The sequence below is a fragment of the Somniosus microcephalus genome, chromosome 9 (genome assembly GCF_052327205.1).
Source record: "Somniosus microcephalus isolate GS21.2 chromosome 9, FLI_Smic_1.0, whole genome shotgun sequence".
In the NCBI taxonomy this organism is placed as follows: Eukaryota; Metazoa; Chordata; class Chondrichthyes; order Squaliformes; family Somniosidae; genus Somniosus; species Somniosus microcephalus.
Window position 1 is genome coordinate 60,439,478 of NC_140995.1, and position 27,820 is coordinate 60,467,297.

The 27,820-nt window shown below is 45.6% G+C and overlaps 1 protein-coding gene across 1 annotated transcript; it reads left to right on the forward strand.

Annotated features, from left to right (window-relative positions):
- Positions 1–356: 356 nt before the first annotated feature.
- pnocb (prepronociceptin b) lies at positions 357–22,508 on the forward strand. The gene is made up of 3 exons (XM_085996643.1): positions 357–501; positions 13,596–13,741; positions 16,955–22,508. Exons 2-3 carry the CDS (start codon positions 13,616–13,618, stop codon positions 17,525–17,527), a joined length of 699 nt encoding a protein of 232 aa, XP_085852769.1. The 5' UTR covers positions 357–501; positions 13,596–13,615; the 3' UTR covers positions 17,528–22,508.
- Positions 22,509–27,820: the final 5,312 nt, after the last annotated feature.

A 27,820-nucleotide genomic window follows, 5' to 3' on the forward strand; every position in this document is an offset into this window, starting at 1 on the left:
GAGTTAGTGACTGAGTGACTCTCAGGGGTCAGTTATTTAATGATGTGTTAGTGACTGAGTGACTCTCGGGTTAGTGACTGAGTGACTCTCAGGGGTCAGTTATTTAATGATGTGTTAGTGACTGAGTGACTCTCGGGTTAGTGACTGAGTGACTCTCAGGGGTCAGTTATTTAATGATGTGTTAGTGACTGAGTGACTCTCAGGGGTCAGTGACTGAGTGACTCAGGGGTTGGTGACTGAATGACGTTGTGTCAATCAGTGAGTGAGTGTGAGGGGTTCCAGGAAGCTGCTTCTAGAAATGCATGTATTCCTGGAAGGGGTGTGCTCTTTGCCTGCTGACTGTCTGTCCAGTAAGGGTATATCAGAAGGGAGGCGTGAGACAAGCGGGCAGTGTTAAACCACACAACCTGCTTCAGGATTGAGGGGACGGAGCAACCTGCCGTGTGTGTGTGTGTGAGGAGTAGAGCTCGCAGCTACCCAGTCACTGCCGGACAGTCTCAGGTAGGAGATCTACTCTCAATTTCTCATCTCACCCTTAAACGACCGGTGCTCGCTTTAAACTTTATTCCTCTCTCTGTGCCCCGAGCTCCCTTTAATTCCTTCAGTTCTTTGCCGCCTACCCTCGCACTCTCCGAGTCCTTCCCTCGAACCATCTCTAGTCCCTTTTACTGATTTTCCTTCCTGGTTCAGTTAAATATTGTTTCCCTTTCTCTTTGTGGTCAACTCATCAGGTTTCATATCTGGATTACTGATCTGTGGGACTCTCTCTCTCCTTCTCACTTACTCTGTTTCATTTCCCAATTTCTTTTTTCCAGCAACTTTTAACTTCACCGGTACTTTTCATTTAATCGAAAGCTGTTTCCCCGCCGTCCACTCCCACTTTCGCCTATTCCTGCTCCCTCACCTTAAGTTTCCATGTCTCCCTCGGGGTTTAGTCCTCTCTTTCTTGCAGTCACTCCCCTCTCCCTCGGTCCTGGCTCCCGGGGTGTTTGACCCGAGTAGGTGCCGACTCCCGGGGTGTTTGACCCGAGTAGGTGCCGGCTCCCGGGAGCGAAGGGCGTGAAATTTCGGGTCAGTTTTCCCCTGCACTCCCTTCACTTTCTTGTGAATCCTGGGGTGGGGAGTTCCAGGGTCCTGAGTTCAGAGGGGAGCTGCTAGGGTGGAGGGGTGAGCGAGGCAGTGCGACTGGGGTCCAAACGAACCCAGGGACAAATCTACATCACAGGATGAGAGAGAGAATATCAAAGCACAGATGGTAAAAACGGGGGCGTTGGCTCAGTGGCTTGTGCAGTCTGGCACTGGGTCCCGCGGAGCAGCAAGATCCCAGGTTTGATCACTGTTCTGTGCTGAGGGTAGTAGATCTGATCTTAGTGTGAAGGACGGGATTGCGAAAGTTCGCTGCTGCTTCCCATTGCCCCCTCTGGGCCGTTTTTCGTGTGTGTTGTGTGTTTCCACCTCCTTAACATTGCCCGTCTCCGCCCCTGCCTCAGCTCAATTGCTGCTGAAACCCTCATCCATGCCTTTGTTACCTCTAGACTTGACTATTCCAGCGCACTCCTGGCCGGCCTCCTAAGTTCTACCCTACGTAAACTTGTGGTCATTCAAAACTGGGCTGCCTGTGTCCTGACTCACACCAAGTCCCGTTCACCCATCACCCCTGTGCTCGCTGACCTACATTGACTCCCAGTTAAGCAACGCCTCGATTTCAAAATTCTCATCCTTGTTTTCAAATCCCTCCATGGCATCGCCCCTCCCTATCTCTGTAATTTCCTCCAGCCCCACAACCCCCACAAGATATTTGCGCTCCTCTAATTCTGCCCCCTTGAGTATCCCTGATTATAATCGCTCAATCATTGGTGGCCGTGCCTTCTGTTGCCAAGGCCCTAAGCTCTGGAATTCGCTGCCTAAACCTCTCCACCTCTCTTTCCTCCTTTAAGACACTCCTTAAAACCTACCTCTTTGACCAACCTTTTGGTCATCTGCCCTAATTTCTCCTTATGTGGCTCGGTGTCAATTTTTTTTGTCTTCTAATACTTCTGTGAAGCGTCTTGGGGCATTTTACATTAAAGGTGCTATATAAATACAAGTTGTTGTTGTTGTGGTGGTGTGTGTGTCTGTGTGTCGTGTGTGTGTGTCTACACTGTGGGCCAGGGTCTAGCTCCACTGGAGTGCCCCGCATGGACCTGACAGCTCCATCCAGGCTCTCACTTGAAAGCAGTACGGGAGGATCAGTGCCCGCAGACATTCACTCCCAGAGCATTCAGGATGGGGGAGTGTGGATAACAGGGGTGGGGAGAGAGAGAGAGGACAGAAAGAAAGCACAGGTGTGAAAAATAGACAGCCACAATGAAGATTGAAGAATCAAAACTGGATAACAATGAGATAGAATAAAATGGAGCAGGAGTTGGTAGACTTTTGCCTTTTCAACAAGTTTACACCTTGTTTTATGAAGCTGAATATTGGCCAGATCTCCCTCGAATGTTGATCTATGTTAAAGGAGCTGTCTAAATGCAAGATGTAGATGTTGTTGAACAGGAGAGGAGAAAGACAGAGAACCAGAGATTCAGCTACAGTACTGGGAGCCTCAAGCAAGGGTTGGGAGCCCCAGACGGAGACATATTCTTTCCTTTTGTGACCCTCACTCATGTAATTACGATTTCAACTGATGGGCATGTTTTGAGATTTTTGCAGTGTTACGCTAGATTCCATGTTTTTGAATTACTGGATATTTTGCTGAGACAGGATTCAAAGATACATATATTGATAGAATGAGTCTGTTGATATTATTGATGATACCAGGACTTAAAGGGTAAATTTTAAGGCCAGGTTGCATAAACTTGGTCTGTATTCCTTTGAGTTTAGAAGGATGAGGGGGAATCTAATCAGTTCTTTTAAATGATAAAGGGATTCAATACAGTAGATAGTAAAAAACGATTTCCTCTGGTGGGGAAATCCAGAACAAGGGGGCAGAAGAGCAAGTCAGAGGCTGGGTATTCTGCAGCGAGTGTCTCACCTCCTGACTCCCCAAAGCTTTTCCACCATCTACAGGGCAGAAGCCTGGATGAGTGCAGTCCCAACACTCGAGAAGCTCGACACCATCCAGGACAAAGCAGCCTGCTTGATTGGCACCCCATCCACCTCCTTAAACATTCACTCCCTCCACCATCGGCGTACCGTGGCTGCAGTGTGTACCATCTACAAGATGCACAGTAGCAACTCGCCAAGGCTTCTTCGACAGCATCTCCCAAACCAGTGACCTCTACCATCTAGAAGGACAAGGGCAGCAGGCACATGGGAACACCACCACCTCCAAGTTCCCCTCCAAGTCACACACCATCCTGACTTGGAAATATATCGCTTTCCTTCATAGTCGCTGGGTCATAATCCTGGAACTCCCTCCCTAACAGCACTGTGGGAGTACTTTCACCACAAGGACTGCAGCAGTTCAAGAAGGTGGCTCACCACCACCTTCTCAAGGGCAACTAGGGATGGGCAATAAATGCTGGCCTTGCCAGTGATGTCCACATCCTGTGAACTAAATGTTAAAAAAAATTAAAATTAGAGCTAGGCTGTTCTGGAGTGAAATGAGGAAGCACTTCTTCACACAAAGGGTAGTGGAAAACTGGAACTCTCTTCCCCCAAAAGGCTGTGGATGCTGGGGGTCAATTGGAGCTTTCAAAACAGAGTGATAGATTTTTGTTAGGTTAGGGTATCAAGGGATATGGAGCAAAGGCGGGTGGGTAATAGAGTTAAGATACAGATCAGCCGTGATCAATTAGAATGGTGGAGCAATCTCGAGAGGGCTGAATGGCCTCCTCCTCTGTTCCTCTATTCCTATTATTTTGTCTATTGAATTAGACACTTGCGAGTGATTATGGGTGGGAGCGGGGGAAACTGGACAGGGAGGCCCTAACCCATGACATGTTTTCACAAGTGAATCTAGTGCCACATGCAAACAGATGGCACACTGTAGGCTATATAGCCCCTCGAGCCTGTTCCGCCATTCCGAGATCATGGCTGTGCATGGCGAGTGGGTCTTAAGGACAAGATTATTAAAGTTACTGCAGCAACCACTTGGACAAACATCCACTTGTCGACTAATAACAATTTGAAAGATTGTAAACTGCTGAGAACGGGCTCCCGCTCCATTGATTTGGCTTTCTGCCAACAGCCTTTTTGGAAATGCCCTCCAAGGCTGGAAGTCCTCTTGTTTTATGCAAAGGCTGAGACCGTTACATTCATCATTAATGCATTTCACAGCGATAACCTCTCAAAAGGTAACACTGGCAGTGCCGGGGGCACGTTCCTTCCTGCAGATTCGCTTTCCTTGTAATATTTACAACAAAGCAGGATATTTGTGCTAGGTATGACTCCAGCCAGTGGAGAGTTTTCCCCCGATTGCCACTGACTTCAGTTTTACTAGGGCTCCTTAATGCCACACTCAGTCAAATGCTGCCTTGATGTCAAGGGCAGTCATTCTCACCTCACCTCTGGCATTCAGCTTTTTTGTCCATGTTTGGACCAAGGCTGTAATGAGGTCTGGAGCCAAGTGGTCCCAAACTGAACATCGGTAAGCAGGTTATTGGTGAGTAAGTGCTGCTTGATAGCACTGTCGATGACACCTTCCATCACTTTGCTGATGACTGAGAGTAGGCTGATGGGTAATTGGTCGGATTAGATTTGTCCTGCTTTTTGTGGACAGGACTTACCTGGCAAGTTTTCCTCATTGTAGGATAGATGCCAGTGTTGTAGCTGTACTGGAACATCTTAGCTAGAGGTGTGGCTAGTTCTGGAGCACAAGTCTTCAGCCTGACAGCTGGGGTGTTGTCGGGACCCATGGCCTTTGCTGTATCCAGTGCGCTCAGCCCTTTCTTCATTTCGTGGAGTGAATCGAATTGGCTTAAGACTGGCTTCTGTGATAATGGGGACCTCAGGAGGAGGCCGATATGGATCATCCACTCGGCACTTCTGGCTGAAGATGGTTGCGAAAACTTCAGCCTTGTCTTTTGCATTCGCATGCTGGGCTCCACCATCATAGAGGATGGAGCCTCCTCCTCCTCCAGTTAGTTGTTTAATTGTCCACCACCATTCATGACTGGATATGGCAGGACTGCAGAGCTTTGATCTGATCCATTGGTTGTAAGATCACTTAGCTCTGTCTATAGCATGCTGCTTTCACTGTTTAGCATGCATGTAGTCCTGTGTTGTAGCTTCACCAGGTTGGCACTTCATTTTTAGGTACGCCTGGTGCTGCTCCTGGCATCCTCTTCTACACTCCTTATTGAACCAGGGTTGGTCTCCTGGCTTGATGGTAATGCTAGAGTGAGGGATATACCTGGCCATGAGGTTACAGATTGTGGTGGTATACAGTTCTGCTGCTGCTGATGGCCCACAGCACCTCCTGGATGCCCAGTTTTGAGCTGCGAGATCTGTTCCAAATCTATCCCATATAGCACGGTGGTAGTGCCACACAACACGATGGAGGGTGTCAAGACGGGACTTAATTTCCACAAGGACTGTGCAGTGGTCACTTGTACCAATACTGTCATGGACAGATGCATCTGCGACAAATAGACCGGTGAGAACGAGGTTAAGTAGGTTTTTCCCTCGCGCTGGTTCTCTCACCACCTGCTGCAGGCCCAGTCTGACAGCTATGAATCATAGAAAGTTACAGCATGGAAGGAGGCCATTTCAGCCCATTGTGTCCGCGCCGGCCAACAAAGAGCTATCCAGCCTAATCCCACTTCCCAGCTCTTGGTCCGTAACCCTGCAGGTTACAGCATCCCAAGTGCACATCCAAGTACTTTTTAAATGTGGTTAGGGTTCCTGCCTCTACCACCCTTTCAGGCAGTGAGTTCCAGACCCCCACAACCCTCTGGGTGAAGAAATTTCCCCTCAAATCCCCTCTAAACCTTCCACCAATTACTTTAAATTTGTGCCCCCTGGTTGTTGACCCCTCTGCTAAGGGAAATAGGTCCTTTCTATCCACTTTATCTAGGCCCCTCATAATTTTATACACCTCAATAAGGTCTCCCCTCAGCCTCCTCTGTTCCAAGGAAAACAGAACCAGCCTATCCAGTCTTTCCTCATAGCTAAGATTCTCTACTCCCGGCAACATCCTTGTAAATCTCCTCTGTACCCTCTCTAGTGCAATCACATCTTTCCTGTAATGTGGTGACTAGAACTGCACGCAGTACTCTAGCTGAGGCCTAACTAGTGTTTTATACAGTTGAAGCATAACCACCCTGCTCTTGTATTCTATGCCACGGTTAATAAAGGCAAGCATTCCGTATGCCTTCTTAACCACCTTATCTACTTGGCCTGCTACCTTCAGGGATCTGTGGACATGCACTCCAAGGTCCCTTTGTTCTTCTACACTACTCAGTGTCCTACCATTTAATGTGTATTCCCTTTCCTTGTTAGCCCTCCCCAAATGCATTACCTCACACTTCTCCAGATTGAATTCCATTTGCCACTGTTCTGCCCACCTGACCAATTTATTGATATCTTCCTGCAGTCTACAGCTTCCTTCTTTAGTATCAACCACACAGCTGATTTTAGTATCATCTGCAAACTTCTTAATCATACCCCCTATATTCAAGTCAAGGGCCTAGAAATTGAGTTTGCCTCCGCCAGGGCTGTAGCGCCCGAAATTTAGCGCCAGCGTTAATTGCCGCTGCGCCCGCCAAAAATTCAGCTGCGCCGTGCCCAGACGGCTGCGGGCGCTAATGGAGGGTGTCAGCGCCTCACAATGGGCGCTGAATGCAGGATTGCGGCGCTAATCCCCCGCTGCGGCACCCGATGCGGTGCGGCAGGCTGGGGTACTGCAGGCCTCCTCCTTCTGTTAAGGAGGAGCTGCCTGCAGCCGACCGCTGGCCGGTGGAATCGCACGAAAAATGAGCCCGGCACCTCGGAGAAGTGCCGGGCTCGAGGCCCACACACATCTGTGCCGCGGGGGGGTGGTGGAGGAGTCCGGGGAGGGAGGTGCGGGCAGGCGGCCGCCGGGAAAGCGGCCGGCCGCCGCGCCACCTTAATGCGCCGGCGCTAAGTCCAGCAAGAAACTTTTGAAAAATCGTTGGTTGCGGCTGCCACGGGCGAGGCGGCCGCGTTACCACGGCAACCGGGACGCTGCGCACACCGATGACGTCATCGGTGCCGGCGCAGCGCTACCGGCTAACGCCGATGGTAGGGCCCAAATCAATTTCCGAAGCGGCTATAATTCCGGCGCAAGGCCCTCTAGCGCCTCTAATTGGGCGCTAACTCCACTCAATTTCTAGGCCAAGATCTTTGATATATACCACAAAAAGCAAAGGACTTAGTACTGAGCCCTGCGGAACCCCACTGGAAACAGCCTTCCAGTCACAAAAACACCCATCAACTATTACCCTCTGCTTCCTGCCTCTAAGCCAGTTTTGAATCCAACTTGACACTTTGCCCTGGATCCCATGGGCTTTTAACTTCATGACCAGTCTGCCATGTGGAACCTTATCAAAAGCCTTGCTAAAGTCCATATACACTACATCAAACGCACTACCCTCATCTACCCTCCTTGTTACCTCCTCAAAAATTTCAATCAAGTTTGTCAGACACGACCTTCCCTTAACAAATCCGTGCTGACTATCCTTGATTAATCCGTGTCTTTCTAAATGAAGATTTATCCTGTCCTTCAGAATTCTTTCCAATAATTTTCCCTCCACTGAGGTTAGGCTGACTGGCCTGTAATTACTCGGTCTATCCTTTTCTCCCTTTTTAAACAAGGGTACCACATTAGCAGTCCTCCAGCACCACACCTGAAGCCAGAGAGGATTGAAAAATGATGGTCAGGGCCTCTGCTATTTCCTCTTTTGCTTCGCTTAACAGCCTGGGATACATTTCATCCGGGCCTGGGGATTTATCCACTTTTAAAACTGCTAGACCCCTTAATACTTCCTCTCTCACTATGTTTATTTCATCTAATATTTCACACTCCTCCCCCCGATAGCAATGTCTGCTTCGCCCCTCTCTGTGAAAACAGATGCAAAGTATTCATTAAGAACCCTACTGACATCTCCCGCCTCTACCCACAGATTACCCTCATGAACCCTAATAGGCCCTACCCTTTCTTTAATTATCCTCTTACTCTTAATATATTTATAAAACATCTTTGGGTTTTCCTTGATTTTACTTGTCAAGAATTTTTCATGCTCTCTCTTTGCTTTCCTAATATCATTTTTAATTGTACCCCTGCACTTTCTGTACTCCTCTAAAGATTCTGGAGTATTTAGCCCTCGGTATCTGTCATACGCCTCCCTTTTTTTCTTTATCCTACCCCATATGTCTCTCGACATCCAGGGAGCTCTAGATTTGTTAGTCCCACCTTTTTTCTTTAAGGGCACATGTTTGGTCTGAACCCTCCGGATCTCCTCCTTGAATGCCTCCCACTGCTCTGACACTGATTTAACCTTCAAGTAGCTGTTTCCAGTCCACTATGGCTAAATCCCCTCCGAGCATAGCAAAATTAGTTTTTTCCCAATTTAGAATTTTTATTCCTGGTCTATCCTTGTCCTTTTCCATAACTACCTTAAATCTAACAGAATTATGGTCACTAGCGCCAAAATGCTCCCCCACTGATACGCCTTCTACCTGCCCAGCTTCATTCCCTAAAACTAAGTCCAGAACCGCCCCCTCCCTTGTTGGGCTTGCTATATACTGGCTAAAAAAGTTCTCCTGGATGCATTTTAAGAATTTCGCACCTTCTATACCCTTCACACTAATTTTATCCCAGTTAATATTGGGGTAGTTGAAATCCCCTACTATTACTGCCCTATAGTTTTTGCACTTCTCAGAAATTTGTCTACATATTTGTTCTTCTAGCTCCCTCTCACTGTTTGGGGGTCTGTAGTACACTCCCAGCAGTGTGATCGCCCCTTTTTTGTTTTTCAATTCGACCCATATGGCCTCGTTTAGTGATCCCTCCAACATATCATTCCTCCTCACAGCTGTAATAGTTTCTTTAATCAATACCGTGACCCCCGCCCTCCCTTTTTACCTCCCTCTCTATCCCGTCTGAAAATCCTGTAACCAGGAATGTTGAGCTGCCATACCTGCCCCTTTTTCAGCCACGTCTCTGTAATCGCTATAATATCATAGTCCCAAGTATCTACCTGTGCCCTCAGCTCATCTGCCTTGATCGCATTGAAGTATATACCATTTAGTACAGGCAAACCTCCTTGTTGACTACTATCTAGCCCTTTATTCCTGTCCTTCCAATTTACTTTCTACATTTTTGTTTTCCAATTCCAGTTTTTCTTCCCTCCCTATTGACTCTATACTTAGGTTCCCATCCCCCTGCCAAGCTAGTTTAAACCCTCCCCAACAGCACTAGCAAACCCTCCCACGAGGATATTGGTCCCATTCCCGTTGAGGTGCAACCCGTCTGGCTTGTAGAGATCCCACCTCCTCCAGAAATAGTTCCAATTCCTCAGGAATCTAAAGCCAAAATCTATGACCTTCAGGGCTCGCCCAGCTCAGTCAGTAGTGGTACTACCAAGCCACTCTTGGTGATGGACCCCACCCAGAGTACGTTCTGTGTCCTTGCTACCCTCAGTGCTTCTTCCAAGTGGTGTTCAACATGGAGGATTACTGATTCATCAGCTGAGGGAGGGTTAATCAGCAGGAGGTTTCTTTGCCCACGTTTGACCTGATGCCATGAGACTTCATGGGCCCAGTGTCAATGTTGAGGTCTCCTGGGGCCACTCCTTGTATACCACTGTGCCGCCACCTCTGGTGGATCTGTCCTGCTGGTGGGACAGGACATACCCAGGGATGCTAATGGAGGAGTCTGAGATGTTAGCTGAAAGGTATGATTCTGTGAGTATGACTATGTCAGGCTATTGCTTGACCTACTGTGGGACAGCTCTTCCAATTTTGGCACAAGTTCCCAGATGTTAGTGAGGAGGTTTTATTCTTAGTATACTTCTTTGTAGTGGTTTGGTACAACTGAGTGACTTGCTAGGCCATTTCGGAGGGCAGTTAAGAGTCAACCACATTGCTGTGGGTCTGGAATTACATATAGGTCAGGTAAGGTAAGGACGGCATATTTCCTTCCCTAAAAGGACATTAGTGAACCAGATGAGATTTTATTACAATCTGGTAGTTTCATTACTGATACTAGCTTTTTATTCCAGATTAATTTAATGAACTGAATTTAAATTCCACAGCTGGGATTTGAAGTCACGTCTCTGGATCGTTAGTCCAGGCCCCTGGACTACTAGTCCAGTAACATAACCACTTTGCTATCATTCCCATTATTTAGCCTTAACTAAAATAGATGAACTAACCATTCATCTCACTGCTGTTTGTGGAATCTAGTACAAAAAGTGGCTTTAATGTGGAGTCTTTTCAGACATGATTAAAGCAGATCCTGCCTTTCATTATTCATACAATCTTTTAAAAAATAAAACTCACGACTTTTGCATCACCCATCAGGTATATATTTGTTATATGTGTGTGTCAGTTATAGAAAGCTCAGTGTTTTATTCGTTCTCTGTGTGTGTCAGTTATAGAAAGCTCAGTGCTTTATTTGTTCTCTATCTGTGTGTGTCAGTTATAGAAAGCTCAGTGCTTTATTTGTTCTCTATCTGTGTGTGTCAGTTATAGAAAGCTCAGTGTTTTATTTGTTCTCTGTCTGTGTGTGTGTCAGTTATAGAAAGCTCAGTGTTTTATTTGTTCTCTATCTGTGTGTGTCAGTTATAGAAAGCTCAGTGTTTTATTTGTTCTCTGTCTGTGTGTGTGTCAGTTATAGAAAGCTCAGTGTTTTATTCGTTCTCTATGTGTGTGTGTCAGTTATAGAAAGCTCAGTGCTTTATTTGTTCTCTATCTGTGTGTGTCAGTTATAGAAAGCTCAGTGTTTTATTCGTTCTCTATCTGTGTGTGTCAGTTATAGAAAGCGCAGTGTTTTATTTGTTCTCTATCTGTGTGTGTGTCAGTTATAGAAAGCTCAGTGTTTTATTTGTTCTGTGTGTGTCAGTTATAGAAAGATGTAAAAAGTCACACAACACCAGGTTATAGTCCAACAGCTTTATTTGAAATCACAAGCTTTCGGAGCGCTGCTCCTTCTTCAGGTGAAGTGGAGAAATGCATAAAGACACAGCTTATATAGTCAGAGAATCATGTCAGATGTTTACAGGTAACCTTTCCAACTGCCATTAATCACACCTCGGCAGAGAGATAATCACAGCAGTCAAAGGTGTGAATGGTGTCCAAACAGGTCAGGTCAGCCTATCGCATCAGGCAACGGAACCCTGTGTGAGAACCTCTCTGGATATGTCGAGGGCATCCTGAAACCCATCGTACAGGGAACCCCCAGCTTCTGTCGCGACACTACAGACTTCTTACAGAAGCTCAGCACCCACGGACCAGTTGAACCAGGAACACTCCTCGCCACGATGGACGTCTCGGCACTCTACACCAGTATCCCCCACGATGACGGCATCGCTGCGACAGCCTCAGTACTCAACACCAACAACAGCCAATCTCCAGACGCCATCCTACAACTCATCCGCTTCATCCTTGACCACAATGTCTTCACCTTCGACAACCAGTTCTTTACCCAAACACACGGAACAGCCATGGGGACCAAATTCGCACCCCAATACGCAAACATCTTCATGCACAAGTTCGAGCAAGACTTCTTCGCTGCACAGGATCTCCAACCAACGCTATACACCAGATACATCGACGACATTTTCTTCCTATGGACCCACGGCGAAGAATCACTGAAAAGATTACACGATAACATCAACAAGTTCCATCCCACCATCAAACTCACCATGGACTACTCCTCAGAATCAATCTCATTCCTGGACACACGAATCTCCATCAAAGACGGACACCTCAGCACTTCACTCTACCGCAAGCCCACGGACAACCTCACGATGCTTCACTTCTCCAGCTTCCACCCTAACCACGTTAAAGAAGCCATCCCCTATGGACAAGCCCTGCGAATACACAGGATCTGCTCAGACGAGGAGGAACGCGATGGACACCTACAGACACTGAAAGACGCCCTTGTAAGAACGGGATATGACGCTCGACTCGTCGATCGACAGTTCCGACGGGCCACAGCGAAAAATCGCATAGACCTCCTCAGAAGACAAACACGGGACACAACCAACAGAGTACCCTTCGTCGTCCAGTACTTCCCCGGAGCGGAGAAACTACGCCATGTTCTTCGCAGCCTTCAACATGTCATCGATGATGACGAACACCTCGCTAAGGCCATCCCCACGCCTCCACTACTCGCTTTCAAACAGCCGCCTAACCTCAAACAGACCATCGTTCGCAGCAAATTACCCAGCTTTCAGGAGAACAGCGACCACGACACCACACAACCCTGCCACAGCAACCTCTGCAAGACATGCCAGATCATCAACACAGATACCATCATCACACGTGAGGACACCACCCACCAGGTACATGGTACATACTCATGTGACTCGGCCAACGTTGTCTACCTCATACGTTGCAGGAAAGGATGCCCCGGAGCATGGTACATCGGCGAGACCATGCAGACACTGCGACAACGGATGAACGGACACCGCGCAACAATCACCAGGCAGGAGTGTTCCCTCCCAGTCGGGGAACACTTCAGCAGTCAAGGACATTCAGCCTCCGATCTTCGGGTAAGCATTCTCCAAGGTGGCCTTCGAGACACACGACAACGCAAAATCGTCGAGCAGAAACTGATAGCCAAGTTCCGCACCCATGAGGACGGCCTCAACAGAGATCTTGGGTTCATGTCACGCTACATGTAACCCCACCTGATGCAGGGTCATCCAGACTCGAGTCGACATTGGCTTGTTCTCTCTACACAGATGCGGCCGGACCTGCTGTGATTTCCAGCCAAAAAAAAAAAAATGTTTTTTGTCTTTTTTTGTTTTTCATACAGACCCCAGCATCTGCAATATTTGACCCCTTGTGACCCCACCTCATTGTTCTTTGATGTAATGTTTCCCTGACTGACCTGTTTGGACACCATTCACACCTTTGACTGCTGTGATTATCTCTCTGCCGAGGTGTGATTAATGGCAGTTGGAAAGGTTACCTGTAAACATCTGACATGATTCTCTGACTATATAAGCTGTGTCTTTATGCATTTCTCCACTTCACCTGAAGAAGGAGCAGCGCTCCGAAAGCTTGTGATTTCAAATAAAGCTGTTGGACTATAACCTGGTGTTGTGTGACTTTTTACATTTGTCCACCCCAGTCCAACTCCGGCATCTCCACACCACAGTTATAGAAAGCTCAGTGTTTTATTTGTTCTCTGTGTGTGTCAGTTATAGAAAGCTCAGTGTTTTATTTGTTCTCTGTCTGTGTGTGTATCAGTTATAGAAAGCTCAGTGCTTTATTCGTTCTATATCTGAGTGTCCGTTACAGAAAGCTCAGTGATTTATTTGTTCTATATCTGAGTGTCCGTTATAGAAACTCAGTGCTTTATTCGTTCTATATCTATTGTTCAGTTAGTGGGAGTTTAACATTATGATGGGACATTTGAAGACCACCTCAATGAAGCTGGAAGTTAAGGTGAATGTTTAATGTATCTTTTTCTTTTGCAGCCTATCCTAACTGAATCAATATGAAGACCACTCTCCTGTCTCTCGTACTGCTCTTCTACCTGTTTTCTTCTTGTCAGGGAGACTGCAAGGCCGAGTGTCTCACCTGTAACAAACTCTTCTACCAGCATCGGCACTTCAACATACTGGTGCGTCTCAGAAACCCTGTCTCCATTTTACAGTCTTACATGCCAGTTTTTATCAGTATGTGCCCTTGCACTTTGTCTGCTGTTTTCCCTGGTGGTATTAACCTGATCTGCGAATCATTCTGTAAGGAACTGTAGGGTTGGAGGGGGTGGATGTGGAGAAACTGTTTCTATTTGTGGTTGAGTCCAGAACAAGGGGGCATAAATATAAGCTAGTCACTAACCAATCCAATAAAGAATTTAGGAGGGAATTCTTTATACATACACAGGGAGTGGTGCAAATGTGGAACTCCGTGCCGCAAGGTGTGGTTGAATCAGAGAGCATTTTATTTAGTTAAGGGAAGGCTTGATGCTTAAATGAGGGAGAAGGGAATAGAGCGATATGAGCACTTTCCAGAATTGAATCGAAAGTGAAATGTGGCAGCAAATTTGCGCACAGCAAGGTCCCACAAACAACAAGATAAATGATGAATCAACTCCCCTGCTATCTTCCTATACTGCCATGGGTTCTTTTACGTCCACCTGAGGGGGCAGACAGGACCTCGGTTAAACGTCTCATCAGAAAGACGGCACCTCCGACAGTGCAGCACTCCCTTAGTATGGCACTGGAGTGTCAGCCTAGATTTTTGTCCTCAAGTGCCTGGAGTGGGACTTGAACCCACTCAGAACATGTTCCAACCCACCTCCTCTTCAAGTGTGGACCTGTCTTCACCTGCATGAGGCTGGATCCAGGGGCCGATGATGCCCCTTATCTGGAATATAAACCAGTACAATGGGGGCAGCTGCGTCATGAGCGGCGCATCAACTGAGATGAAGATAACACTTCCGCACTTTTACTTCCTTTGCCAGTTTCTCCCTTCCTCTCCTGAAGGTACTGATTCATTGCTGAGGTGCGGTGGGTGTGTGGTATTCATGCAGGTGGCCATCACACAGTGAGTGCCAGCATGGAGACCATCGCAGCTGAGCTCCATGCGCATGTGCTTCCAGCAGGGCTCACTGAACAATGACCAGGAGCCGGAGCCCTGGCACATTCTCTCCTACTGCTCCTCTGGTGGAGGTCAACCGACTCGGCACGAGTCAGGGTTCACACTGGGGACCTCGCGGGTCCGTGTAGCTCTGGCGGCGCCGTCTGGGGACCCCCTCAGTCCGACGAGCAGACTATCAAAAGGCCCGTTTTTGGTTTATGAAAGTGAAGGCCAGGAAAACACTAGCGGGTCCATCACGCCTGACCCATACTCATGATGGCCAGAGCATCAGGACTAAACACTTCCCCCCACACCCCTCGCAGCCATGTAATCTCGTGGGGGAAGCAAAAGGACAGAGAAAAACCTAGGGCGACTAAGGGAAAAAAACTCTGGAAAATTCCTCCATGACCCCCTCAGGTGATCGAAACCAGTCCAGGAGATCACACGGACCGTGTGTTATCTGTAAAGCCACTTACTTCCTATATGATGCGATCTCTGCCCTGTCAGGAACCAGTCACACTCCCTGTTGAAGATCTGCAGAGAGTCAGCACTCACCACACCGTACTGGTTACTAGGCTGTCTGCTGCTCCTAGTGAAGGGATGGAGAAGATTCAACGGCAGGCAGTGCACAGAGCTGCTATGAAGAAAATACTTTCATTTAGAAAGTATGTTAGCAGGAATGGGCTGTACAACGTACACTAGCACCAACCACTGGCAGGAAGCTAGGACTGCAGGACTGGCAGTGGGATTTTGGATTCGGAATGAAAAATATGGCACTCTGCTCCATCACACAACTCATCACAGTGATTGGTGAGAGCGTGATCAGCTCCATCAGAGAGTCAGATCTGGAATTGTTCACGGACGTCTCATCAATAACGAGCTACGCTGTCACATGGAATACTGAAACGTGTCATCCGTGGCTCAGTTGGTAGCACCCTCGTCTCCGAGTCAGAAGGTTGTGGGTTCAAGTCCCACCCCAGAGACTTGAGCATAAAAAATCTAGGCTGACACTCCCAGTGCAGTACTGAGGGAGTGCTGCACTGTCAGAGGTGCCGTCTTTCGGATGAGACATTAAATTGAGGCCCCGTCTGCACTCTCAGGTGGATGTAAACGATCCCAAGGCACAATTTCGAATGAGAACAGGGGAGTTATCCCCAATGACCTGGCCAATATTTATCCCTCAATCAGCATCACTAAAACAGATTATCTGGTCATTATCACACTGCTGTTTGTAGGAGCTTGCTGTGCGCAAATTGGCTGCTGCGTTTCCTACATTACAACAGTGACTAAACTTGGAAAGTACTTCATTGGCTGTAAAGCGCTTTGGGACATCCGGTGATCATGAAAGGTGCTATAGAAATGCAAGTCTTGCTTTTTTTCTTTTAACTCTTTGCGATCTGCAGAGAGTCTTGGGCAGACTCCATCTGGAGTACTGTGTTCAGTTCTGGGCACCGAACCTCAGGAAGGATTTGGAGGGGGTGCAGCGCCCTATAACCAGAATTATACCAGGGCTAATAGAGTTAAATTATGAGGACAGGTTGCATAAACTTGGCTTGTATTCCCTTGCGTTTAGAAGATTGAAGGGTAATCTAATTGAGGTGTTTAAAATAATAGTTTATCTCTATCTACCTTATCAAAACCTATTTCCTCTTGTGAGGGAATCCAGAACAAGGGGGCATAATCTTAAAATTAAAGCCAGGTCATTTAGGAGTGAAATTAGGAAGCAATTTTTCACAGAGTAGCGGAAATCTGGAACTCTCTCCTCTAAAAAGCTGTTGAGGCTGGGGGTCAATTGGAGCTTTCCAGACTGAGATCGATAGACTTTTGTTAGGTAAGGGTATCAAGGGATATGGAGCAAAGGCGAGTAAATGGAGTTGAGGTGTAGATCAGCTATGCTCTAATTGAATGGCAGAATAGGCCAGAGAGGCTGAATGGCCGCCTCCTGTTCCTATGATATCTTAGTTTTTACAGTGATAAAGATACCCCTGATGTAAGTATTTACAGTAATAAAGACTGAGATCGATAGATTTTTGCTGGGTAAGGGTATCAAGGGATATGGAACAAAGGTGGGTAAATGGGGTTGAGGTACAGATCAGCCAAGATCTAATTGAATAGGCTCAAGGGACTGAATGGCCTCCTCCTGTTCCTATGTAAGAAGGCAGACATGTAGATTGATAAAAACAAATGATTTAATAAAAAGGAAGAATCAGAAGTACACTCCATCACTGAATAACCTGCTCTGTTGTTTTAGGTCTGCATTCTAGAGTGCGAAGGGAAAGTTGTATCCTCTGTTATTTGGGAAGACTGCAGAAAAATCGCCTCTGCATCACCAATGCTACCTCTGGACGTGAGCACATCTCAAGCCAGAAGCCTGCCTTTTGGTATTGCTGGAAGCAATGGGAGACTCAACTCGGTAAACATTCATGGCTCTCTCCAAACAGTGAAGAACATGTCGCCCATTGGCAGCACAGAAGACATCTATGATGATGGAGCCGAAGCCACATTTGAGGTGGACAACAGTCGACAAGATACAGAGATGCCATCAGACCAGAGCTCCTTTGGTTTCCAAGCAGAGCCACTGGCTTCCAAAAGATATGGAGGGTTTATGAAGGGGAAACACAATTTCAGAAACGTTGCTGAGGACAAGAGAAGTTTCCAGAAGAGATACGGCGGCTTCATGGGTGTCAGGAAATCGGCCAGGAACTGGAGCAATCTGAGCAGACAGACCAATCAGAAAAGATATAGCAAATTCCTGAGGCAGTACCTTGGGTTGACAACACGTTCTACTGAGTATGACAGTTTATCAGGCCACTTGGCTGTGTAAATTTGGGATTGTGAGACTTGGTAGAGCTAATGCCTAGGTTAGTTTATAGGGGAGTCAGCCTTAACATTAGTCATTTACTGCTTTGTGATACTGACACACCTAACTCACAGGTAAATGTAAAGTCATGACCGGTACATACAACACACTCTGATGGCTCACATGCTTCAAAGGAAAAATTAACATTTTGTTTTTGCCCAGTTCCTCGGCCATTTAAAGAATCTTCGTCATCTGCAAAAAGTGTCGCGCGGGGCATTGGACCAGATTGGTGGACGGAGGTGCATGAATTGATGTGGTGGTAAACGTAAGGATGTTAATTCACCACTGATTGCATCTGTCTAACCCTGAAAGATCGCGTCACGAAACGTTGACCAGTTGGACCTTCAATGCTGCTACTCTGAAACATATCTGGTGTTCAACTAGACAGACACTCGGGGGAGTTCCATAGAATCTTAGAATGATACAGCACAGAAGGAGGCTATTCGGACCATCATGCCTGTGCCAGCTCTTTGAAAGAGCTATCCAATTGGTCCCTGCTCATTCCCCAAAGCCCTGCAATTTTTTCCCCTTCAAGTATTTATCAATTCCCTTTTGAAAGTTATTATTGAATCTACTTCTACCATCCTTTCAGACAGTGCATTCCAGATCACAACAACTCGCTGCGTAAAATAATTTCTCCTCATCTCACCTCTGGCTCTTTTCTTGGAATTAATCTGAAGTTTCCTGGTATGGCTAAAACAACCCTTTAAAATAGGGTGACCATATTTTCTAAACCGAATCCGGGGACACACGCAATGTTCCCTTTAATTTTTTTGGATGCATAGCCCCTTTAAGGGGCTGTGCGGCCCATTCAAAATACCATGCATGCGCAGTTTTTCCTATTTAGAAGCCGGCTGCGTGGGAGTGCAGCTTAAAGGAAACATTGCACACAAGGTGGGAGCACAGCAAAAGTAGCCAGGATGGAAAATGTAGGTTGCGTAGCATAGCGAGGCAAAACATTTTAGCAGCCTATATTTTAACAGTTGCGCATATGCACTACAAATGCAAAACAAATGTGCATATAATTACCGCAGATGTGATGTCACACTACTGAACCGCATTCAGACAATTCAAGAACGTCAGTTTCTCGTACCCACTGTCTATACAGCCTATTCAGAAAATCTCTTTCTTCACATCACTGCCCAAATCATTTATTTTTCACAGATTTATCAATGATTGCTGTGCTATCTCCACGTTTCAAGAAAACCGGCATGACGACTTTGTTGCTTCTGCTAGTGGAATGTGCGTAGAGATTAACCTCCGTCAACCGTCACTAGTCTCTGACGGTTTGCCCATATTCCTATCTTTAATTTGCACACTGATGACCACACCGTATAACCAAGCAGCATCCACCCGTTAGTTCCAAGGCTTTTTCTGTACACTGACTGACACCCAGCTCTACCTCTCCATTGCCTCTCTCAACATTTCCATTGCTCGTCTGACATCCAATCCTGGATGAGCCAAAAATTCCTCCAGTTAAACATGGGGAACACCTAAGCCGCTGTTTTCAGCCCCACCACAAACTCCGTTCCTTGGCCACCAGTTCCTTCTCTGTTCCCTGGCCACTATCTCAGGTTAAACCAAATGGTTTGCCACCGCAGCGTCCCTGAACTGAGCTTCCAACTCCATAATCCTCTCCATCACAAAGATTGCCCACTTCCACCTTCGTAACATTGCCCATCTCTGCTCCTGCTTCAGCCCACCTTCCCTCCTATAGCTGAGGGTTTTCAGCTTTCAGAATTTTCTCCACTGTATGTATGATGGAAATCCCAATGTGTTCTCACCAACAACATGTGGAAGGATCTCACAGACTTGGTTGTCATAAAGATTAAGACCATCTGTTCAACTGCCTCTCCCACACCCCCCAATCTCCTTGTCCACCAAGCCAAACCTCTCCCAAGGCTCCCCTGTGCCCTAGCCCTGAACCCATGTCTCTATTTTCTCCCTTACCTCCTGCTCATTCTGTGAATGAGCCCAACTTCCTGGCTCCCTTGACCCCATTCCCACTAAACTGTTGTCCACTATTGCACTACTAGTGTTTATTTCAGTATCACTGAACAGAAGCTAAAAACAAAGACGAAAGGGCCTAAAAAGTGAATCTGTGGGCGGTAAAGATTGATTAAATAAAATAAAAAACCTACATATGTTAGAAATTTGAAACAATAACAAACCGCTCAATCAAAACCTATGAAAATAAATTACATTTTTGGGACCAGAATTCTTTAGAACTCGGGGTTGAATAAAGCACCTCAATTAGTAAGAACACAACAAATCCAAGTACTTAAAAGATACTGGTTAAATAAACTTGCTTTCTTAAATTTGGCGTGCATTCTTTGCTCCATTCTTGCTCTGCTCTTTCACAAATACACCACCCACGCGCCCTCTGTCTCTCACCGGATAATCCCACCTCTGCCCGCACTTTATTTGTCTACTTTATTTATGATGTAGATGCAACTCAATTTCCCCCTGCTTTGATTGATCAGTTCCACCATCAATCATCAGTCACCCCGGTTTGATGAGATGGTGGGCGGTGCCACCAGCACGTGATGACCAAGGTTGTTGACGGTAAACATCAGCTGGACCTGTGATAATTATAATCACTGAACATTTTATTTGGGGATGAATTTCCTGAACCGGGGACTCTTCCAGGGACATTGTTTGGCTGGGGACACAGTACCATATCTGGGGACTGTCCCCAGAAAACAGGGATGTATGGGCACCCTACTTTAAAAGCCCATGGTCATATGAACCAAAATATCAGACAGGAAAAGACCAACTGGTCTATCCAGCCTGTCCCATACAGCTGTGATGCCTTATGCTTTATGATTAAGACATTCCCTACCCACTAGGTGCTATGTAATCTCCTGGGAGTGGTGAAAGACCAAATAAAAACGCAAGGCCAATTAGGGGGAAAAAGCTAGAAAATTCCTCTCCGATCCCTCTAGGTGATTGAAACTAGTCCAGGAGACCACACTGTCCATGACTTCTATTACTTGGTACCTACCTCTTGTATAACCTTGGGCCAAAATGAACAAATGTGGTTTAGCTAAAGTCTGGGGCAGTGAGACATGGCTAAAGCTCTTACTGTGTGCACGGGTGAGATATAATCATTAAAGCTTTGGCCTTCCCTGTTGAGCACCAGAATACAAGAATGACAGCATTGCATTGTAGTCGTAACTAAACCGAGTAAAATCGTGCAAGGCCTCCTTACTCTCCAGTGACCACTTGAGTCTCCAATCAATTCTACTTTTCATTCCCAATTGTTTGGATCAGGAGTTTTAAAAGACTAACACTCCTCCTACACTCTAAGGCAGTCACTCAACACTCCTCGGTCGTTAGCACCAGTGACAAAAATATCATTACTACCGAAAGCCTCAAATTACTATTTGGCCTGGTTTACCTGCTCTTGAGTATATGTGGACACGTAGGGGTAGAATTTCTGCTGTGTTCTTCCAATTTTCGACTATGTTTGGTGAAAAATTGGCTGAAAACCCCCAAAAACAGTGTTAAAGGCCATTTATGCCATTTCACCAGCTGCCGCCAAGGTTATGGCAGGAGATCGAGTGAACTTCTCCCCCACCACACAATTTTCTTATTAAAGAGGCTATTCATTTGTTGCCTTTTGCTGTCTCGCCGATCAGTCAATTAAAAGCTCCATTTCTTTGAGGGTCACCCACACAAAAATCCCAGGAACAGATCTCCCTACGCCAGGGGTAGTTAATGATGACCCATGACCTACCTCAGATCAATAGGGTTCATGAGAATGACAGTCTTTGCAATTACCTTTTTTTGTCTGTAACAAGGTATTTTTGCAGTTATTTTACCAGACAAACATATGGCGGAATACAATTGGACTTATGTTGAGAAACCCATAATGCACACACCCAGTGGGTTTGTAGTTTCCATTTTGTTGATCTCACTCACTATTTTGCAAAGTCCCACTGCTCCTCCCCCTCCTCAGATAACCTTCAAAAGAAACCCAAGAGAAACAGCACTGGTGTTTTAGAATTACTGGCTACATTCTGTCCCCGTTACAGCAGTAAACTAGTCACCGGGGTTAGAAGGACATCAAGAAAGTATAGGACAAGGAAAGCCTATCAAACCCATTCCTACGACAGGCCACATATAATTCTCCATATCACATGCTGCACTCAACCAACAACACCAATGACTTGCATTTATATAGCGACTTTAACGTAGAAAAATGTCCCAAAGAGCTTCACAGAGGCGTCATATTTTTTTAAAAGACCTACTGCACCCTTACAGCTCCGACTAGTTACATTCCACGGGTGATCGCTCTGTGCTAATAGAGCTAATAGCGGCAACAATCTGGCCCTAGAAAAGAATGAAAAGATCAGATGATGGTTACAAACATGTAGGAGATGACTTGAACCTCTTTGCCTAAATTACAGCCCTGTAATTGCTCCCAGGTATCTAGTATTCTAGATATGAACCATCTGGCCTCTCACCTGTAACCACTCTAGTGAAGCCATTACTTTCTGTGTTTTGTCATTAAATTCACTGCTTTGTCAAATATACCTAAACAAAAGTAGTTAATTTTCTTGCTCTTGCAATAGATGAGCCCTCCACGATTAGGCACATTACACCTTAGTGTGTGTGATCCTCAATAGTTAAGGCTGACTTCCCTTTCAATAGATAGTACTTGTGTTTAGTTTAGCTGCTGCATGCACTGTAACCAGTGATATCATTTCTGAAACTGCTTTTTTCAGCTCGGCAGCCACAGTAGCCTGTATTTATGGATTTGATTAAAACAGACTTGTTGTTGGTTCAGCCAGCTTGACTGCCTGCAGTTCCGTAGCACTTAGCATGACCAATAAAGAGAACCTGCTTTCATTGTCACAACTGCAAAATGTTTGTAACGTTGTTTGTATATTTGACCACAATTTTCAACATGATAAACTGTACATAGGAAACTATGAATAAATTAGTTTACTATTTATTTAGTCTCAGTGTTGCAGGCAGATAATGGCTTATCCAGATTTGCTCCTGTGCATTCATTGTTTCTGCACTTTCAGCCTTGTTAGCCAGTCTTAATTCAGAATCAAAGCATGTTCCAGGCATCCTGGAACGCTCTCACTGACAGAACCCCTTGCTCTATATCTACATCTCTCTCTTTTTCTCCCTCGGTCTTTCAGCAAACACCTTAAACTACACTCGTGGACCTCCCGTGACATTGCTCCTCTCATAGATGGCCTTCAATGGAAAATGTACCAAAGTCACTTATCATGCGACTGACAGAGTTTAAAAATATTACATGTTACTGATCCTAAAACCGCCCACCAGCCCCTGCTCACTACTGAATGGTTTTCCATCCATTCATTTATACGGGTGGTAAATTGTGGGATTCAAAAGTGGAAACACCCCACATGTCTTCCACATACTATATACTTGTAATACTGTTTCATCACCGATTTACAAAACTCACTTCAGGTGCAAATAACTTTTGTTCATTCTTCCCTCCCTGAAAAGCTCTTATTCTCAGTTATTAATATTACAAATTATTATTCGCTCTGCCTAGATTGCAGTACAGTACCCACCACTTATAGCGAGTGTGTTGGTGTTAACGCAATTTGCCCGCTATACGCGATGGTGAATGGAAGAACCAAAAATCCAACATAACCAATATATTTTTTTAAACCAAGCTTGATGCAAAACCCCTGAAGACTCCACTTAGTAAACTGCCTCTCCTAACTGTTAACAGTTGCATCCAGAGTCTCGTCAGTCAGGTAATCGCACCTTAACCAGGTATGAACAGCTATTGAAACTACTTGAAGACCCGAGAAATTAATCCTGGAATAGTAGGAGGATTTGGCTGTGGAGAGGGCGAGGCAGTATTAATTGAGCTGGTCCAGCCACATCTGGTTATAGACAACAGGCCAGTTATATAACATGTGCGCTGGGGGTCTGCACGCATCAGGTTTGAGGGTCTGGACATGAGAACTGTAACGAGGGTGGGAGACTTGATAGAGATTAGGGTGTCAAAATAGGAACCAAGGTGAAGGACTACAGGAGGGGACATTGGGAGTTAGCGAGTGTGTCGGTGAGAGAGATGGTGGGAGTTTTTTTTTCCAGGTGCGGAGATTGAAGATGGAGCAGGTAGGGAGATAGGGATGTTGAGGGAGATGAGGAATTGATCTAAATCTTGGAGTTGGTGCTGTTGGGTGGATGGTAATGGGGTGTGGTGGAAGATGTAGTCGAGTGAGGTGGCTATGGTGAGGTTGAAGGAGTCGCTGCCCGTGAGCCAGTCTTTGGCCAGGCCCAGGTTGTTGATAGACAATCCAAGATGAAGTCATGGGAGCCTGCACTCACAAGGGAACCAGCGTGCTGGGAGGACAACATGGAGCAGGCTGGTGGTTGGAGAACAGCGTGTTGGGAAAGCAGGCAGTGGCAAAGGAAAGAGGGGTAGGAAGGAAGTTACAGAGGAACTGCATTGGGTGAGATACTCTCTGGGAGAGGGAGATGAGGTTGCTCTGGCACAGCCAGCAGTGGGTCCTGTGGATTCCGTGGGTAAGGTCAGATAGAGGGAAGCTCTGAGCACTCAAGCTGGAATGCAAGAGAGACATGAGGTCAGTGGGGGACCTGAGAAATAGGGGAAGGAATAATCTTATTCAAGGAACGTGTGTCTTATAAGCAGGCTCAGAACTCCCGTTACCAAAGTTGAGAGTTAGCATGCAGACCCCATTTATGTCATTTTATTTAATCATTTTATTTTCCTGTTACCCTTTGCTGAGATGAGATAACAACAACAACAACTTGCATTTATATAGTGCCTTTAATGTTGGAAAGCACCCCAAAGCGCTTCACAGGAGCGTAATTATAGACACAAATTGACACCGAGGCATAGGAGGAGTGATTAAAAGCTTGGTCAATGATGTGGGTTTAAGGAGAATCTTAAAGGAGCAGAGAGGTTTAGGGAGGGAATTCCAGAGCTTAGGGCCTGTATGGCTGAAGGCACGGTCGCCAATGATGGGGTGAAGGGAGTGGGGAATGCACAAAAGGCCAGAATTGGAGGAACTCACAGTTCCAGGAGGATTGTAGGGCTGAAGAAGGTTACAGAGATAGGGAGGGGCAAGGCAATGGAGGAATTTCAACATGTGGATGAGAATTTTAAATCGTTGCCGGACTGGGAGCCAATGTAGGTCAGCGAGCACAAGGGTAATAGGTGAACGGGACTTGGTGTGAGTTAGGATATAGGCAGCAGAGGTTTGGATGAGTTAAAGTTTGTGGAGGGTTGAAGATGGGGGGCCAGGCAGGAGAGCATTGGAATAGGATCTCAACATAAAAAAAACCTGAGACCTTCTTGGTTTGTGTGACTCAGGCACTCCCTGAATAAATTCACTGAATGATCGGGGCAGCGAGGTAGCAGGGGCTCGATTTTCCAATTGGCGTTCTGGGCACACAACCTCGACCACCAATAAGGCACTGCGAGAAAATCGCACGAGGAGTCCATGATTATCTGTCCACCGAAGACGGATGTCGTGAAATTGAACGTACGTGGCCGGCGATTTCCCTACAGACCTTGCAGGCGCGACCAGAAAATCTACCCCTCGGATGTTAAGAATTTATTTGTCAGATCAGTTTTGTAATGAATAGGAATTTAAATATTTTGTTAAATTCTGTGCATTTTGCAGGAAATAAAACAATGGCCCGTAATTTCCGATAGGAGGCTTCCTGCGTGTGGATGCCTCCTATCGGAAAAAAAATCTACGCTCTTACCTGAGGGCTCCCGAGGTCCGGACACTTCCGATGCTGGGCCTGTCCACAGTCGAAATGCGCAGGGCCCACGTATCCCAGGGGCGCATGAGGTTCGCAAGTGTCCCTGGGGTCACGTGGGCCAGGTGAGCCAATAGGAGAAGGTAATCTCCCTTCATACTTTTGACAGATAGAACTGTCAAAAGTATGAATGGGGATCACCCCAAAAACACATCAAAATATTAAATAAATTTTTTAAAAACCATCATGTTTTTAAAATGAGTTAAAATTACATTAAATTAAGTATTTTAAACAAAAATTTAATCTTTTGAAAAAAATAATTTACGTTTTTTACGGGGCTAAAAATAAACATACCTTTTTCAAAAGTATTTTAAAATTATAAATGAGTGAAAAAAAATTATTTTTTTAACTTTTTTCAACTCTTATGCTGGTAAAAATGTTTTCAGCAGGTGAAGGTTGTGCAGAAAGCGGAACTCTCCACCCGCAGAGGCCCTTCTCCAGGGCAGGTATCCGATCTGTCAAGAATCGGAAATGCCGGTTTTCAGCGCATGCGCTTTGCATGCCTAAAACCGGCATTTCTGATGTCCCTACGGGTGTGTACACAGCTCGTACACACCCGTAGGCATCGGAAAATACGGCACATTTTCTTGTACCTATCAACCGTATCAAGCGCTCACAGGCCAGTGTAACATGGGTTAGATCAACTTACAACTCTACTTACAATAGCCCCAAACTCTAACTCAGCCTCCAGCCAGACCATCACTTTCCCCACATACAGCTCCATTGTCACATTTCCATAGCTTCATATACACGCCCATTAAATTAATGTCAATCCATGCAAAAAATGAAAAGCAACCTTTACAATGCAGACTATTGTTCAATGGGAACCAGTTTCAAACTTCTGAAACCTATATCAATTAGAAGTCCTTAACAGTCTTCAGAATGTTAACGTTTTCCAGTGAAAGGACAATATTTCAACCTGCTCCACCAGCCCAATCCCTAAACGAGCAAAGAAATACTGGGGATTCTTAATGACCTTATCTTCAGAACTCTGATGAGCTAATAAAGAAAGAAAGAAAGAAAGACTTGCATTTATACAGCACCTTTCACAACCTCAGGACGTCCCAAAGCACTTTACAGCCAATGAAGTACTTTTGAAGTGTAGTCACTGTTGTAACGTAGGAAACGCGGCAGTCAATTTGTGCACAACAAGCTCCCACAAACAGCAATGCAATAATAACCAGATAATCTGTTTTTAGTGACACTGATTGAGGGCTAAATATTGGCCAGGACACCAGGGATAACTCCCCTGCTCTTCTTCAAAATAGTGTCACGGGATCGTTTACATCCACCTGAGGTTTAACTTCTCATCCGAAGGACTGCACCTCTGACAATGCAGCACTCCCTCAGTACTGCAACTGGAGTGTCGGCCTAGATTTTTGTGCTTAAGTCTCTGGAGAGGAACTTGAACCCACAAACTTCTGACTCAGAGGTGAGAGTGCTACCAACTGAGTCACAGCTGACATGTCCTTCACCATCATGAGATCATACAAACATATGAAATTGACAGACAGGAAAAGACTAGCTGGCCCATCAAGCCTGCCCTATAACTCACGATGGCTGGAGCATCATGACTGTATCAGCACCAGTGACTGCAGACAACTCAGGACAACTCCAACACAAAAGGTTCATGGACCTTAGGTAAAGTTACTATTTGTCAGTGGAAATATTTACTCTAACTCACCATTGACTGAACAATATGAGAAATTCCCCAAATTCTTATTAAATGTTTCCCATGAAAGTCCAAAGTACGAAATGGACTTGTATTTAGAAAGTCGCAAGCATCTAAGTAAGTTGGACTTAAAGATTTACAATATCCTCTGTCTTTGATATGAACTTAATTACACCTATCCAGCCATCCTTGTTGGAAGCGGATGTGTGTGGAGTTTGGATGAGGGCAGGATTGACCAGGAATTTGATGCCCCCCTAGTTGAACAGTGCACTGCCATTCACTGTCAAACATGAGAATGGCCACCTTGCTCATTTATCAGAGGGTGTGAGCAAGGACTCACGCTTTCAGGAGAGGAGAAAGCAAATAAATAAAAAATATAAATTTAAAATAAAAATACAAAACATAGAAAATGTTTAAAACAATAATATAAAAGTTAGAAATACATCAGAAGGAATGAGTAGGAAATAAGTATGAGGGAAAAAAGTAAGAGTAGAAACAATATTTTAAAATATTTTTTCAAATATAGCATTTAAATTACAGTAAAGATATTCCCAATATCTTAGTACTTACAGTAAGATACTCCTGATATCATATTACTTACAGTGATAATGATACTTACAATCGCTTACGACTTACAGTAAGAGATAATCTTGATGGAGTTCGATGTGGGGAAGTGTAAGGTCATCCACTTTGGATCCAAGAAAGACAAATCAAGTATTTTCTTAATGGTGAGAGACTAGGAGCTGTGAAAAAGCAAAGGGATTTGTGTGTCCGGGTACAGAAATCACTAA

Excerpts from the sequence above, each read along its gene's own strand:
- pnocb (XM_085996643.1), top strand. The coding sequence starts at position 13,616 with ATGAAGACCACTCTCCTGTCTCTCGTACTGCTCTTCTACCTGTTTTCT. Across the intron at positions 13,742-16,954 it reads ATCGGCACTTCAACATACTG|GTCTGCATTCTAGAGTGCGA; the intron begins GTGCGTCTCAGA and ends CTGTTGTTTTAG.